The 16,801-nt window shown below is 40.7% G+C and overlaps 1 protein-coding gene across 3 annotated transcripts in view; it reads left to right on the top strand.

Annotated features, from left to right (window-relative positions):
• The first annotated feature begins 2,406 nt into the window (after positions 1-2,406).
• The window catches only part of arap1 (ArfGAP with RhoGAP domain, ankyrin repeat and PH domain 1), a 53,768-nt gene continuing 39,373 nt past the window's right edge, over positions 2,407-16,801 (top strand). For all 3 annotated transcript variants that reach the window (XM_083913472.1, XM_083913471.1, XM_083913470.1), the window contains exons 1-2: positions 2,407-2,517; positions 13,827-14,980. In XM_083913472.1, coding sequence (XP_083769598.1) covers positions 13,890-14,980 — 1,091 coding nt within the window. In that variant the 5' untranslated portion in view covers positions 2,407-2,517; positions 13,827-13,889. The remainder of the gene's footprint in view (positions 2,518-13,826; positions 14,981-16,801) is intronic.

The raw sequence follows: 16,801 nt of genomic DNA, 5'->3' as shown, positions 1-16,801 counted from the left end.
AAGAAAGAGGAACATACTGCACATGTAAATGTCATGCCTCAAATCTTTTTTTCTTAGCACGTCATCCTCTCTCACTCTTCCCTCTTTACAACATCCGCCTCTGCATATGCACCACCTAATAAATTATGAATGATGAAGGAAAGACGATGTGAGAGATGCAAAAAAAAAAGCACAAGGTGTAGACAGCTCTGCTGTGTTCTTTCCTACAGCTGCATTGACTGTTTATCCCTCTGCCCCTAACCATCCATCCATCCTCAGAGTCTTAATGAGGGCTTGCGCTCAGCCGTCATCATTATGTGCATGTCAGAGGAAAAAAGGGGGCTGCATGTGCACAAGTGTGTGAACTGCTCGTCTCAGTGGCATCCCTGTATTGTCTTCCCCCCGCCTCCGCAGCAGGAGGAGACGTATAAGCAGCACGATGGCCGGCATCCCTGTGTGTGTGTGGTTCTGCATATGTGTCACACCGCCACCCCCACAGCAACCCGGCCCACCAGGGCTGATAGCCTGGTGATGACTCATCACCACCCCACCTCCTCATCTCTGCTTCCTTCACCTCTTGTATTCTCCCCCTACTCCCTTCTTCATTGTCCCCCCTTTTCTGTTTCTTTTCCCTTCCTTTCATCCGCTTCCCATCCTGGCCTCTCCATCTTTGATCCTATTTTCTTCAGTTCTTTCCTCTCCTCTTCCCCTCATCTCCGTCTTTCCTCTTCCTCTTTTCCTCTCCCCCTTTTTACATTTTCTCAATTCAAGCCATTCGTTCCCCTCCATTTATTCCCACCCTGTGTCCTCCACAGTCTCCAGCGTGTACATATGTTACTCGTTTTTCTTTTCCCTTTTCTGCTCTTCTCACCTCCCTCTCATTCATCTTTAACTTTTAAACCGTGTTCTCTCCCTTTCTGCCACTACTCCCCTTTTCTCACCTTTTTCTTCTGTCATCTTATCTCCTCTACCTTCTTCAATCCCCTTCATCCCTGGCTAATCTTTCTGGCACAGTCCTGTGATCTTTACCCCAAGTTGGAAGTAAAATGGGTAACACGCTCCTAACATATTGCAGAATCAGTGTATTGTATCCAGGCTCCTAAAAGCTAAAATATTACCCTTTTACTCAATAGGTCTTTAGACTGACTGTAACATGAGGAAACTCAATATTGAATCACATATAGGACACACACAGAATCACACAGGCGGAAAATTATAGGCATATCTCCCCTTAAGCCATCTAAAAACATGTTTGACAGAGCATGCTTTTATTCCTGTGAACTCAGTGGAAGTGGAATATAATTAATGAATACATGTTTTATGTTTGGTGTATCATGAGGTACAGAGTGACTGAAGTTATCGGTTCCAATTTGGCCTTTTATTTCCTGCCAGCATCCTCCCTCGCCCTCAGTCGCTTTCATTTTGCTGACTCTTCACTGTGGCTGGAATGCAATCAAAGGATTCCTCTTTAATAATTTAAGGTCAATTTACATTCAACATTCTCTTTCTACGATAAATTCAGTTATTATTTTGTGCTTTTTTTTGAACATGATGCCTCTTTGAAATTCTCTCTCCATCCACGAGGCTCAATAATATCTCAATGGTGAGTGGTTGCCCTCTTCTGGTTCCTTTGGGAGCCTACAAGTAAACGAATCAACAGCCTGTCTGATTTATTATTGATCTCAATGCCACATCACCGCCACCTCCATAAAAATATCTTTTTAGTGCTGACAGTGCTGTTCACAGTGCAAACTCCATTATACCTGTTCATACCACCTGCTGGGCTCATGGACTGGAGTTGAATCTATGCAATAACATATCACACAGTTCACTGATTTTGTTAAAAGTATGTAAATCTACAAGTGGATCCAATCAAGAAATTTTTTTTTCTATTTCTATTTATTATTATTTAATTGTGTTCTTTTATCAAATTAATTAGCAAAAGGCATTGCTGCCCAAGTGTGTTTCCTGTATCTAACCTGTAGCCTACTATTTGTTCTGTCATGTAGTGTCCTAGTCAATAGTGAGTTCATTATTTATCTGATTTATTTGACAGTATTTTAATATTTTTGTAATAGAGGAATTTAAATATCTACTTTTGTGAAGTGTAATTCTTGTTACTGAGAAGGAAGCGGGATAATATCTAGTTAAAGGGCATTTTGCATTAAAACAGACTGGGCTGTCCAGTGTTTTTCAGTGGTCACATGACGGCCCTACGGAAGTTTTTGCAATTTTTTGCTGCGTCAAGTTAGCCATAATTAGCCAGAGGGACACCACAAACACATAGTTCCTAGCCTTCAAAATAAAACTCAGCTCAATTGAACGTCGACGTGTATATTTTATTTTGAAATTGTTCACCCCTTTTTTAGCTTTAGCTTGACACCGTCTGTGAGTTGTTGCTACTGCTGCTGCTTTTCATCCGTGTGAAAAATGTTATCCGCTACTCGGCGTCGCAGTCGTGGACGCTAATTTCACCGCAAAAGCGAAACGCGAGAAACATTTTCACTGGAGTTGAACACTCGCAAAGACTTGAAAAAGGTAAGTGAATGGCAGGAATTGAATTTATTTTTTTTAAGAGAAACTTTCCCACAGCAGCTGAAAAGAATAGACGCCTATTTGACAGCATAAAAAACCCACAAACACCGGAGTGGTTCAAACAGAAAATGTGTTGTCTAGGTTACAGTCGTGCACTGACCGTTAGCTTTGGTCTGCCGCGGGAAAAAAGAACGTTTCCTAAGCTGACGTTAAGCGAAATACATTCACCATAGCAACTTACTCCTGCTTAATGAAGTGATGCTAATAAGTATCGACTTCAGTTGGTTAGTGTTGTTTTGTTAGATGTTGTGTTGTGTTTTTCAGCATACTTCACTCTTACTGTGGTCAAAGCAGAGAGGAAATGGGGACTGCCCACGACGGGGTTGTTTATCCCCAGTGGAATGCATCATTAAGATGGTTACATGGGTTTATTGTCTTCTAAATAGTTTTTTTTTTTTTTTAGACAAAACATAAAGATGTTATAATTTGGTTCCCGTCTGTGGGAATATAGTTTATCATATGCTTTTAGCCCACATCATAATTTGGGAATCTGTTAGCAGGTGGACTTGTGACAGGTGGATCCAGGCCTAACATCTTTAGACCTAATGGGGATTTTTACATTCTTTAAAAAAAAAACCGCTTTATTCTAGGAAACATATTATAACATACAGAATTAAGAGATCCAGTGTTTCCATTCATAACAAATCATGCTTAAAAAGACATAAATACACCATAACAACCCCACTCCAGGAAAAAAACTAAACATAACCTCAACCCATACACCCACCCCCCGGATATACCTTATACAAAGTCAAGTAAAACTTAGTATAACTGTTACAGTTGCATTGCAAAATATTGTTGTAAAGTTAATTTCAATCTTTCTAAGGTAGGACCCATACTACTATAGCTACAATAGATTACACAAACCCACTTAGCTGCACAAGGTTGTGTTTTTTTTCTTATTTTTTTGCAGTCTAGGGCAGGGCAGGGCTTCTGTATGTGGGATTGTTTTTCAGAGGTGATAAGATGTGATCCGTTGTGAAACTGTTTGAATATGCTATCAGATAGACTTTTATTAAGTGAAGTGGAAACTGTGATAGTTGTTTTTCTCATCAGGTTATAATGTACTCTGCAGTAAGAAAATAAGTTGCAGGGGGAGACCCTAGAATAGAGTATGTTTTGCACGACTGGCTGGTTTGCTCAGTAGACCTTTACAATTGGTGAATACAATTATTTGTGCACAATTCTCATGGAAGCAGAGCCCCTGCACCATGATAATGATGTCTGTGGTGGTTCAACAGATGTTGTTATGCAAAGTAACACAGTTTTGAAGTGGCAGTACAATTAATTAAACTGTATTAGAGAAACTAAGTAATTATCATTCCAAAGGGCAACTCAATACAATGACCAGCGTAATGTTATTTTGGGATACTGGCAAAAGTAGCTATCAAACAGCATCAGGGCCCTACTGACTCTGTTTTGTCCTGTAGTGGAAACTGGTAATGAGTAAGCCTGTGACTGTCTGTTAAATGTGGTGTAACAGGATGTTGTTTATCAAGGCAAAGATATAAGTATCTCTCTACCCATCAACATGTGATTCTCGTGTCAACCATTATAAGATGCACAGTATGCTAAACTCCGGCAATTCAAATTCACAATCTTGATTTAGATGGATTGTACTTTTATCGAGGATGTAAGCTCTGAATTTTTGATCGGTCACTGACATCAAGTTGCAGCTGAAAGCTTTGTCTGTCCGTCGCTGTCTTTCTTTATCCCTCTTGTGTTTCCCACTTTTCTGGATTTTTTCCCCCTCTCTCTCTCTCTGTTTCCCTCTCCGTCTTCCTCATACACTCACATGATTACTCGCTACTGAATCACTCCATAATGAGGTGAGAGGAGGAGTATCTCACTGATTCAGAGGACGCATTAAACAGTCTGGCTGTAAGATTACACAGGCTGGATGAAGATCCCAGTCTTGCAAGAAGTTACTGCTGGAAGCTGTGACTAAAGTTGCATTAAATTCAGCTTCAAGACCATACATTTCTATTTACATTTAAGTGAAACGAACGCATAATTTAGTATTGAGTTTCCACAACTTATGAAAATGAAATAAGCTTGACGTGGAGGAATGTTTATTTCCACAAAGAAACACAGTTTTTTGTGGAAGTAGAACATTTAGAGAGTTTGATTTCTTCAACTTGACGTGAGTATATACACATATACACACACTCCTGTATATCTAGCTAAAACTAATACAGTAATACAACATTCCTGCAATAAATCCTACATTCATGAAGGATATCATTTCCAGTTTTTGTTGAAACTTTTTCATAGAGTTGTTGAATCCACTTTATTGTCATTTTGGAGGATGTAGTTTGTGGTTCTGTTGAAAAGAGAGACTAAATCATAGACTAAATATTCAAGACACCTCTCTATATGTCTCAGTGTAATTCATCAATCTTTCTTTTGTTCGGGTACAAGTCTTTAGTCAAAGTGATGGTATTATAATGCATTTTTCAAACCTATGCTGATATGCTGTCAGTAAATCTAAATCCTCGGTCGAGCAATACACAAAAATACACTTCAAGGAAAGGATTATGTTAATTTTAAGTCAATGGATTAAAACATCCTTTGTTATTCTTTTTATATGTTGCGCCTGTGAGCTGGGGAACGGACAGTAGAGAGAAACCGAAAACACACCAAACCTATTCTGTTGTAAGTTTGTGGTACTGCACAGTTTGTACTTATTATTAACTTAATATGAGCTGATGTAGGAAAACACCATGAACCCAAGAACTTCATACTCACTAAAGTCAAAACAGTTTTTTGTCACATGCTGATGTCTTTGGTCCAATTAAGGGACTCATAGGTTTCAATGTGAGGGTAGTTTGAGGTGCGTTACCATGGGAAACATCCTCCTGTGAAATATTTCACCCTGAATAGTTCGAGGCTTGTTCACTAGACGACATTGTTCATTTCTTTACTGGCAGGACTGAGTCACTATTCAGTTCTTATTGAAAGTGTGCTGAAAGCAGCAGCAGTGTGTCTGGTGGTGGATATATTAGTCATGTCCCATGTGTGCGTGCATGCGCGTGTTTTTTACATTAGTCCTTATAAGGTCAACACCTTGATAGAAATCTGAGGGTCTCAGGAAAATAAATCTCTCGTGGTGACCTTACTTGTCCCAGGGAAGTGAAGTTATGGGAATGTCAATTTTAGAAATCTGATACAGCAGCAACAAAGCATGCAGTTAATTTCTGCAACAAAAGTCACTGTGTGTGACCTGCCCACAGAAGTTAGCGTTTGGCTGTTGCAAATTTAGCAGGTGGCCAGAAACATGACTCCAGTAGAGCTAGACCAAGGGTGTCAAACTGATCCAGTAAAGGACCTGTGTTCTTGCTTGGTTGGAATGAAAACCTGCAGCCACACGGCCCTTTAATGGATCAGTTTGACACCCCTGAGCTAGACGGATAGAGAGAGGGGAGGGATAAGCATCAAAGGACCCTGACAAGAATCACTCTGGGTATGTTGGGGTTATTGTATATGCTGTGTGTCATAACCACCGGGCCATCAAGATGCCCTAAATTGTCGTCCAAGACATGTATTGAGCTTGACATTTTACAGTTAATAAATACACTTGTTCATGCCTACAAGTGGACACACTATTTATGGAAACACTGTTTCTAAATGTCTCAAACAACATTTTAGTACTGACAATTGCTGTCACTTATTGGCCAACATAGATATATCTGTGTTAAGCGAATATCTATGAATTTATCTATAAATGTCTAGTAAATAGGCAATTTTTTTTCATGTTATCTTACTTGCTGTTATTGTACGTTTCATGTTCAATTGTGCATCACTTGAGTCAACGTGAATATACGCAGTAAATATACTGGACTTGACCCAGAAGCTTTAACCCCAAATTTTGCTTGCTAAATATTTTGAACTTTGGATAGCAATGCTTTTCTCTATATACACCCTCCCCCCCTTCATAATTTCAGTATAATGTGAATTTAATGCAGTAAAATGTTCTGATGTATTTCCTGCACTGTCTTAACTCAGTATCAATAGACAGTGATTACCGTGACAGTCGAAGCAGTGTATGGTGAAAGTTAAAAGCTTATTTCACCGTAGAGCTGACATATTGTTTTTGTGTACTGTATCTGTCGTGGTCTAGGATATGATGCATATGGGTTTCAGCCTTAGATGTATCTCTCACAATAGCCTTGTCAGTCTTCTATACTTTTTTATTTTAGAGAAACTGATATTTTGTTGAAATAAATAAGACCACACTAATCTGTAAGAATGTCAGAGAGACGGAGGACTTTCTTTGTCCTTGTTTTACAACGGTATTTTTGTCAAAGTCACTCAGAACGGAGGTTTTGAATGCTCCACATTCTACATCATTATTGCAGATAACCAAAACTCATTTCCTTTCACTTGACCTCTGTGAGAAATGGGTTACGGGAAATTGTAATTTGTTTTGTAGTATTTCCCAAGACTACACAGTTGAGGGGTAATGTAGAAGAGACAGCTGGACATCGATTTGTCACTAGGTTACATAGGATAACATTATCATCCTTCAGCACCCTTTGCAAATTAAAACAGTGTTAAACAATGTTAAATTATTCAGAATATCAGCATGATGTATTAGACTGAATTACATGTCACTCATGATCTTACATCTGTGTCTCAGTACCCACGTAGAATTTACAGCATGAAACTAGTGCAGTGTGATCAGTGTATTTGTGATACTCCTACTCTGAGTGGGTATGACATGACGAAAAACTGTTGTGTTATTGCATTTCACTGTTTGGGCATTCAGCCAAAGTTGAGCACTTTTCTGGCTGTGTCATTTACATCAGAATATATTTCTGCCACCTATGAAGTCAGTATTTGGATCTAAATATCATGTTAATAAACACAGTTACCTCTGCAGCTACCTCAGAAATACCATTCAGTTGCGTCAACTTAACTGGAGGCGGTCAGAGCGAGGGGGCTGCAAACACTGCTGGCATCTTATTTTTCTGCAGTTGTCAAAAGTAGGAGATAAAAGGAAATACATTATACTTTTTTGAAAGTTTAATCTTCAAAAGCTTCACTGCAGGGGAACCCGTGAGCCTTATGTTAACCCTCCACAGACAAAGTGCTAATATTGCTCGCACTATACTCAGGCTTTGATATTGCACTCACACACTCACCAAGCTATTTTCAGCCATATCTGAATTTAACTGTGTTTGTAGTCGTATGTATACGCGCAGACTCTGGCTGTAGAATTAGAATAAAGGTCACAGTCTCAGTAACCTGCCTTGTGAAGAATATGTGAGAGGTATGAGAAATACTTTTTAGCCTTGTGACACAATGCACGCTGTTAGTTACAACCTTGTCACTGGATGTGTAACATCTACAGAGAGCAGGAGACAAGGCTGGTCATGTGTTTTTGGTGTCACAAATGTGCTAAGTTGTTGCTGAGGTCTCACAATAATTATGTGTTAATGTCAAGACATGTCTTTTTTACGTTTTGTTGCATTGTCTTAGAAATTACTTAAGGTAAACTCAGTTCCAGAGGTAGATTATATAGTACTTCACACTGAGGACTCTGACAGTAAGCAGAGTTGAACCTGACATCAACCAGCACCGATCAGTGCGAACAGAGAAAATGGAACATCCTGGTTTGTGTGTCAAATTGAAAGGGGATATGAGGCTTGAAGCACAATTTCTGAGGCCCACTGCCCCCACCAACTTTCCACGCACAATGTTATTAGGTGTGCTCTTGTTTTAGAGAGTGTGACCAGATCTGACCGGTGGGCCCCCACCATGCGTTTCCCTCCTTCTCATCAGTGTGTGTGTGCTTGCCTAGGCAACAGAATGCCCCATTGTGAAGGCAGCACAGAGACCCTGTTATGGGCAGCTTTCTGAGTGGGAGGGAGGGAGCGCAGAGAAGGATGGAGAGATGTACAGAGAAGGAAAGAGAGAGTGGAGAGCGAAATGAATAGCATGCGTAGCATAAAATGCTACTGCAGAAAATGAAATAAAGGCAGAGGAAAAATGAAGTCAGCAGTTGATGAAGAGATACACTGACTAAACAGAATTTACGAAGCACCTACAGTTTTCTGTAATTTAATGGGAGTTCAGGTGAAAGCTCTTTGTCGATTTCAGCAGTTAAAGGAACTCGTTGACATTTTTGAAAATGTGCTCGCTTGCCCTCTTACCGACAGAGGAGCCAGATAAAAAGATCAATATCAATTTTATCTCTCTGCATTTAGTACAAAGAGTGTGAAGTACAAACACAGGAAGTAGGTCTAATAAGGGTGAAAAAATAATCCTTACAACACCTCCAAAAATATTGTATCTACAGTACATTATACATTTTGGGTAGAACACTAATCGTTGGTACCTTAAAAAGTCGATTGGGTTTTGTTCAAAGTTTGGAAAGCTGGCAACGTAATATGTGTTATTCTGAGATATGGGATTTGTAACCCAGGTTCTGGATCAACCGAAGGATGTGGGTCATGAAAGTGAGTCCTTTTTAGAGGACCTCCATGCCTTTCCAAGTGAGACTGGTTAGCCCCACAGAGATCAAAGCAAAGGCAAAGTCATGTTGGCTGTTTTGCCATAAAGTTTGAACTGTATGACAGAATGTAAATACCAGAGGGGAACTGAGGTTTGTTAGTATTTCATCATAGTACAAGTTACGCTGCCTTATTTCTACACCTAAAGGATGATGGCAAACTGTTCACCAAAAAAAAAATACCCCCAGAATAAATTTTAAAGTGCTATAATAAAACACAGAAGCACTTTAAATTCACTGGATTCAATGTGTAATGTCAGGTTTATCTTTGAAGGTGGAAGGAAGTCTGCTGTGGGCTGTGCTGCAAAACTCAACTTCACTTCAATAAGCAGAAAATAAGGTTCCTCCTGCATCCAGTCTTTAAACTAAGCTAGGCAAAACATGTCGAGGTCCTTTATACCTTGATACTGGATGCTCAAAACGTCACTTCTCATCTGACTCTGAGCATGCTGTCAGAGAAGCGTTCATTTTAGTGTAACCTAAGATAAAAAAAACACCTGTATAACACTGGATTTTTAAGGCAGATGACCATGTTGTAACTACCATTCATCCATCCATCCACAACCGCTTGTCCCTATTGGGGTTGCGGGGGGGCTGGAGCCGATTCCAGCTGACATCGGGCGTGAGGCGGGGTTCACCCTGGACTATCACAGGGCACATAGAGACAAACAGAGACAGACAACCATTCACACTCACATTCACACCTACAGGCAATTTAGAGTCATCAGTTAACCTAACACATGCATGTCTTTGGACTGTGGGAGGAAGCCAAAGAACCCGGAGAGAACCCATGCGGATACGGGGAGCACATGCAAACTCCACACAGAAGGGCCGCCGTGCCGCACCCATTTCAATTCAATTCAGTTCAATTCAATTCAATTTTATTTACAGTGCCAAATCATAACAAAAGTTATCTCAGGACACTTCACAGAGTAGGTATGGACCACACTCTATGACTTACTTTTTGATTTACAACTTCATCCTCTCCTTTTGCGTCTGCCGAAAGTGATGCTGAAAAGTCAGAGGTGGAGTCAATAAAACTTACTTACTACTCACAATGCTACATGATGTAATGTTTATCAACCTGATTAATGTGTGTTAAATTCCTCACATCTGCTTCATACTGTAGAGAGTTCTGTATCATCATCTTTCATATTTTTATCACCTTTTTAAAAAATTGGAATAAGTTAGATCTGCTTTAAACTTTAGAAACTTTAGAGACTTCATTCAAAGCTACTGAGCGGCTCAACTGTGCAGAACTTTGAACCAGAGTTAAGAGGTTGAACTGTTGGTTGTTCACAAGAGAACTGTTTCATTAGTTTTTCTCACCCTCTATATTTGCATTTAACACTTGTGCCTCATAGTGTCGTAGTGACACCCACACACAAGGCTGATTCAGGGCTTTTCTGGACAAAAGCGCTGAGATGAAAAAATGCATCTGGTCAGAGATGCTGAGACACGCGGGTTAAATCTGTGTGTGCGTGTTCAAAAGTGTTTTTTGGACTCTGTGTGTTTCGTTTATGAGTAACTTTCAATGACGGCTGAAGACCAATCAGCCTGTAAATCATCGTGTTTCTGAGCGAAGAGTTCCCCAATTCAAAAATAGGAACTGCGTTTGATCAGAGAGCAAGATTCACCCTGTCCCTGTGCTCTGTGGTCTCTGCCCTGTTAGAGGAAACATTTGACAGGAAATGAAATGCCCTCATTTCAACACAGTCACACACAGCATGTCTCAGACTGGATAGTGTGGGTCAATGTGTGCTTGCTTGGCCTCCCTTCTAGCTACCAAATGAAATCAGGTGTATGTATTTTAATGTTTTCTATGTTGTGTATCTGTTGCTAGCCAGGCAACTAATGTGTCAGTGTGCTACTACATTCACAGGATATTCATGTGAAGTGAAAGAATATGCTGTCAGATTCTGTTTTATTATAGTTACATTTAGCTTTTAAATGTATGGTTTAACATTGTAGTCCTAAACAATATTATGCTTTTAAATGTAGACAGAAGTTCTTGTAATAAGTACATGCTATAGACCACGTACACTTTACAGTATACTGCCTTCATAAAGAAAAAATTATACAGAAATTTTACATAATTTAAGCCAATTTCCATTTTTTTTTCATTTGGTGAAATATGAAGTTTTGATCTCTGGAGCTAAAAACTTAAAATTTAAGTTAAATACATTTTCCAGTGAAAGAGGTGTTCCAGGCATGTCCAGCTGGGAGGAGGTCTCGGGAAAGGACTAGGACGAGAGATTAGATCTCCACACTGGCCTGGAAACGCCTTGGGATCCCCCAGTTAGAGCTGGTTAATGTGGCCCGGGAAAGGGAAGTTTGGGGTCCCCTGCTAGAGCTGCTGCCCCCCGCGACCCGACCTGACCCCGGATAAGCGGTTGAAGATGAGATGAGATGAGATGACATTTTCCAGTGGCGTATCATTGGACCTTATATTGAGCTGGACTGAAAAAAATGTAGAAGTACTTATGTTTTCGAACTCAGGCAGGTTCCTTGGTACAGGTGATATTTAGTATAGACACTCCTGCATTAAGCTGTGTGTTTGTGTTGAGGAAAAGCTGTCCTCAACATTCAGAACTTAAATACAGCGGTAAATAAATATCTGCTATGTAAAGATATAGTGGAGTAATAAATGAGCGAGCAGAGAATGAAGTCACTCTACCTCTGTGTTGTATTCTGATTTTGTCTGTTGTTTGTTCTGGTTCGTCTGCGTGATCATGTGAGTGCTTTGTGCATTGATATCAGACGTAAAACTTATATGTCTGATATCGACTTGTACGGTACAAGGTATTTGAGTTGGGGAACGGTCGGTGAAGAGTGGGCAACTTTTTCAATATTTCAAGTACAGCGCCTTTAATTATGTTTTGATGTTTTTGTCATAGTTCCAGCTGATGCGTCACAACACTCTGCACTGAGCTATTTTCTACAGTCAGGCAGGTTTGCATCATGTGAATGCCGGCAGCTGGCACTGCCTGCTGTTTGCTAATCAAGGCCCCGTTTTGTGACACAAGTGACTGCATGTGGAAACTTCAAAAAGAAATCCTCATACTTAGACAGTTGGAACAATGTCATGATATACATTATTCATATCCTCAGACATTGCATTAGAAAACCGAAACCTAGAGCGTACGTTAAGTGAGTGTTAATGGAACAGGATGGGGATGCCTTGTGGAAAGCTGATCTTGAATCCACTTAAGCAGCATTCAAGTGCGTGTTCGAGAGATGTAGAGAGATGTAGAGAGATGTAGAGAGATGTAGAGAGATGTAGAGAGATGTAGAGAGAGAGGTGTGGGTGTGGGTGTGTGGGTGTGTGTGTGTGTGTGTGTGTGTGTGTGTGTGTGTGTGTGTGTGTGTGTGTGTGTGTGTGTGTGTGTGTGTGTGTGTGTGTGTGTGTGTGTGTGTGTGTGTGTGTGTGTGTGTGTGTGTGTGTGTGTGTGTGTGTGTGTGTGTGTGTGTGTGTGTGTGTGTGTGTGTGTGTGTGTGTGTGTGTGTGTGTGTGTGTGTGTGTGTGTGTGTGTGTGTGTGTGTGACACTTCCCAGAGTGGCCTATTCTGTAATACTGCTACAGTACTGGCTGTATGTTGGCTGCTCAAAAGGAACTATCATTAAGTTAAGGAATTCTTAACATTTTTGTTTTTATGCTTGCACTGATACAGTGTATGTGTAACACATAAGATGGGAAATACAGCAGTTAACTTCTGAGTCACTGAAATCGAATATAAACATATGAACAGTTTCTGAATACGCATTTCACGGTTTGCTTAATCTGTTTAAGCTGTGTATAGACAGTAAACTAAGCAAATTGCTGTTATAAAGTCTTACCAGAATGACTGCACTGCTATCTTATATTTGCTATCTTACTGTCAAGGCATTAACACAACTTCCTCCTTTGACAGCAGTTTATCACACACAACTTTGACACCACTGTTTACAGTCTATAAATATGGTCAACTCTTAGATGTATACTAAAACAAATGTCATCCAAGACTGCACAATAAATCATTTTCTTTTACTGTCATCGCAATATCAACTTGCACAATAAACACATCACAAAAATTAATATTCAACAGTATTATCACATCTATCAAATCATGCAGCCCTATTGCCAGCTTGATTATTAATCCTCAGTATCTGTCTTTCAGGAAGTAACATTTTTTTTTATTTTTTTTGCACCACAACACATTTCCCAATGCAGGATTTCTCAAAATAGTGTAGTAAATAGGAAGTATTTTTCATCATTTGGTCTATAATCGGATTAATGTGACACTCTGTGATCCATTTTTAGGAACTAAAACAAAGTTTTCAGTTCAAATCAGGAAAAAAAAATTTCTTGAGCTGATGCATGCTTTTCTTTAATTGTTCCTCTTATTATTAGGCCCTTATTATAACACTTTGTCCCTTGTTCCACTAATCAGAAAATCCCCAGCTTCTCCAGTCCGCATACCAGTGTCCTTGGGCAAGACATTGAACCCAAATATGTTCCCCTGAAGGCTGCCATCAGTGTATGAATGTGTGTCTGGATAGATAGATTAGATTCTGATGAGCAAATGGCACCTTGCATTTGAGCCTCTGACATTGGTGTCTATGAATGTGCGAAATGTGGTGTAAAAACGCCTTGAGTGGTCAGAAGACTAGAAAGGCGCTATATAAGTACAAGTCTATTTACCATTTGAATGGATTACGGTTTTTTTTGTTATACTTTCATGCGTTTTCTCTTCCACAGGCAGTGTAAGCCATGATCTGAGCTGTCTGCATTTTCTCTGTGGACGTAGACTTGCCCTCCCACATGCTGCACTCGCACACATCCATCATGTCTCAGTCTGAATCCTGTCTGACTGTGTGGGACTGGTTATGTGTTCTTCGTCTGGAGCAGTATTCTGAAGCATTTCGGAGCGCCGGGCTGGCAACGTTGCGGCAGTGTCGCAGTCTGACGCAAGATCAGCTGGAGCGGATGGGCATCACCCTGCCGGGTCACCAGAGACGCATCCTGGCTAGCCTGAACAAAACACTTGGTAACAGTGAAACACAATCTGACACACACTCACACCTTGTAGAGTCTGAGAGAGATCAGAAATTTGAGGAAATGGGACAAGCCAAAGTGTTGCAGAGAGCGAGACCTGTGCCTATCCCAGTGGAAGAAATGGAAAGGGAGACAAGAGATGGAGAGACATCGAGACCTTCACCAAGGGAAAGAGAGAAACCAGTCCCCAGGGAGAGACAAGTGCCCAGGAGGAAAGAGGACAGTGGAGAAGGAGGAGAGACAAAGCCGGTTCCTGGACAGAGAAAAACTGCACCTAGAGGTGTAAAAGAGGAGGAGAGGGATGAAGGAATAGACGGAGAAAAGGAGAGGCCTGTGCCTAAAGAAAGGACTAGGTTTCGCTCTAGTGCTCCAGGTGACGTTGACCCCAGCCCACTTGTCTCTCCAACCTCTGACACCTCTTTACCCCCTGTCCCTCCACGAAGCACCCCCAACTGCCCTCCACAGCGCTTCACCTCTCCCCTGAGTCCTTCACCTCCTCTTCGAACCCTTGCCTCCCCCAAACTGGAAAGACATGCGGTGAAAGCTCCAGCTGTACAGAGCAGATCTGCATCCCAGAGTTCCACCCCCCCCAGCACACCTACCCATACCCCCACACATGCACCTCTCCACCCTCCTGACTTCCCCTCTGCCCAAACTAGGCCTCAGACACTAGCCCTTCAGCCGACTGCCCATCATTTGAGTAGTGATGGAGGAAGAAAAACTTCACCCATCTCCCCCGCTGCTTCCCACTGCATTGACATAAATGCTCCCCCTCTCCCTCCAAAAGCAGGGGCGGTACCTAAAGGCCCTCCACCAATCCCACACCGGTTTCCAGCACAGTCTCCCAGAACTCACAGGTAAGCCTAATATTTTTACTGGATATTTACACCACTTGGATCTGCTATCTGGACATCTTTTACAATGCTTGTGTTTGAAGAAAAAGGTTAAATTCCTGCTAAAAAAAAATAAACCCATGCCAGAGTAATTTGAAAAGTACCTGTATTTCTCACTGTGTACTTGTATGTGAGTTAACTTTGAGTAGTAGACTATTTAAAGTGTGAGTTTTAGTCATATGCTGTTCCTCTGACTATGTGCTGTGCCGTCCTGAAGGCAAAATGACAAAGAATAACGCAAGTAATTGTGAGTGTTGTGTGTTTGTGTGTGTTGTGTGTTGTGTGAGAGATACATTCCACTGAGAAATGGTCAAGAATCTCACTTCTGCATTACATTTAGTAGTTAATGGAGGACTGTGCTGCCACCTATTGGGCAAGATGGGAAAATGCAACTCTTAGCAAATTATGTAGCAGTTTAGACACTAAATATTTTATTGGTGACTTTTAAAGACTTCCTGAATTTAAAATTAGACACTTCCTGAAACTGAAAGGCCAAGCACATTGACTGACGGACCTAAAGCTCAGTGGCCTGTTGAATAAGGAAATAGGTGAATGAGTATTAAGTGTACATCTATGAGTGAGTTGAGCCTGTCTGTGAAGCTGCAGTCTGTTTTTTTTTTCCAAAGGCTCTGTGGTGACCTTTTTCTACTATTAATATATTCCTACATTGTATACAACATCCTGAATCTTGCAGGATTTAAATGTTTTGCACAGGTAATTTAACGAGGTTTACTTGTTTACTTCTTTGCTCTCATTCATTGTTTGATCTGTAAAAAGGCACAAAGTGTTTTAAGAAGCTCCACATTTTGTCCTCAACAGTAGACTTTTTTTATTCTACTAGTTTCACTAATGAGAATTTAGCAATCCTTTATCACCAGTCTGTTTGTGCACTTCCTGGTGATAGTATACAAGATTCGGAGTTCTTTCTTTTTTTTTTTCCTGTGTCTTGTCACCAGTAAGAGAAGAGAAACTTAAGCCTTTCCTCAGGCTTTGGAGTACTTCTATTACAAGCAACATGAGCATGTTCTCTGTCTGAGTTTTAAAGGGAAACTAGCTGTAGAGAGAGGGAGGAAGTTACAATGGAGATTGGAGAACTTTATTAGGCGGTTAAAAACTCTCCTCCTCCTCCCCCGCCTCTGCGAGTGACATAGAGAGGTAGAGAAAGTGAGAAACCGAAAGATAGAAAGACCAAATGATTTGTTACCGGGAACTTCCTTCAGACTTTTTGTCGTCTTTACCAGCTCACATTCACACACTCTCTTGTCGCTCTCGTGTTTCCTTGTCAGTGTGCTTTGTTGCCTCCTCCCATCTATTGGTTAACTGGTCATTTCCTCCGCCTTTCCCCCCTCTCTTCCTGTGTATGTGTGTTTAAGATTGTTGTATGTCATGGAAGAGGACTCCTTTTGAACATGTCGGGACAGGTAACATTTATACTTATCTCTGTCTCTTCTCACTTGGTACTTGTTTTTAACATATGCTCACTCCTTCTGATCTCCCTACTCACTCTGCTGTGTTAGTGTTTCATACTAGGAAGCACTTCGTTATTGCTGTGTACATGTTTTCTGCTGTGTTCTGGCTATTTTCTGTAAATAGAAATAAAGGTGCTGTTTGTGGAAATGTTATCCTGTTTCCCTTGACCAGAGTAAGGTAGTTCCTTTTTTTCTTTTTAATGATCCTGCGTGAGACCAGGCATTCTGCGCTGTCCTGGGGCCGTACAAGTTTAGGGAACTGACACTGGTATTGGTGTATACAGGTAGTATATCTGTGAAGAATACAAAACCAGTA

Source organism: Echiichthys vipera, assembly GCF_963691815.1.
Source record: "Echiichthys vipera genome assembly, chromosome: 5".
Lineage (NCBI taxonomy): Eukaryota > Metazoa > Chordata > Actinopteri > Perciformes > Trachinidae > Echiichthys > Echiichthys vipera.
This window is presented reverse-complemented; position numbering and strand designations above follow the sequence as displayed.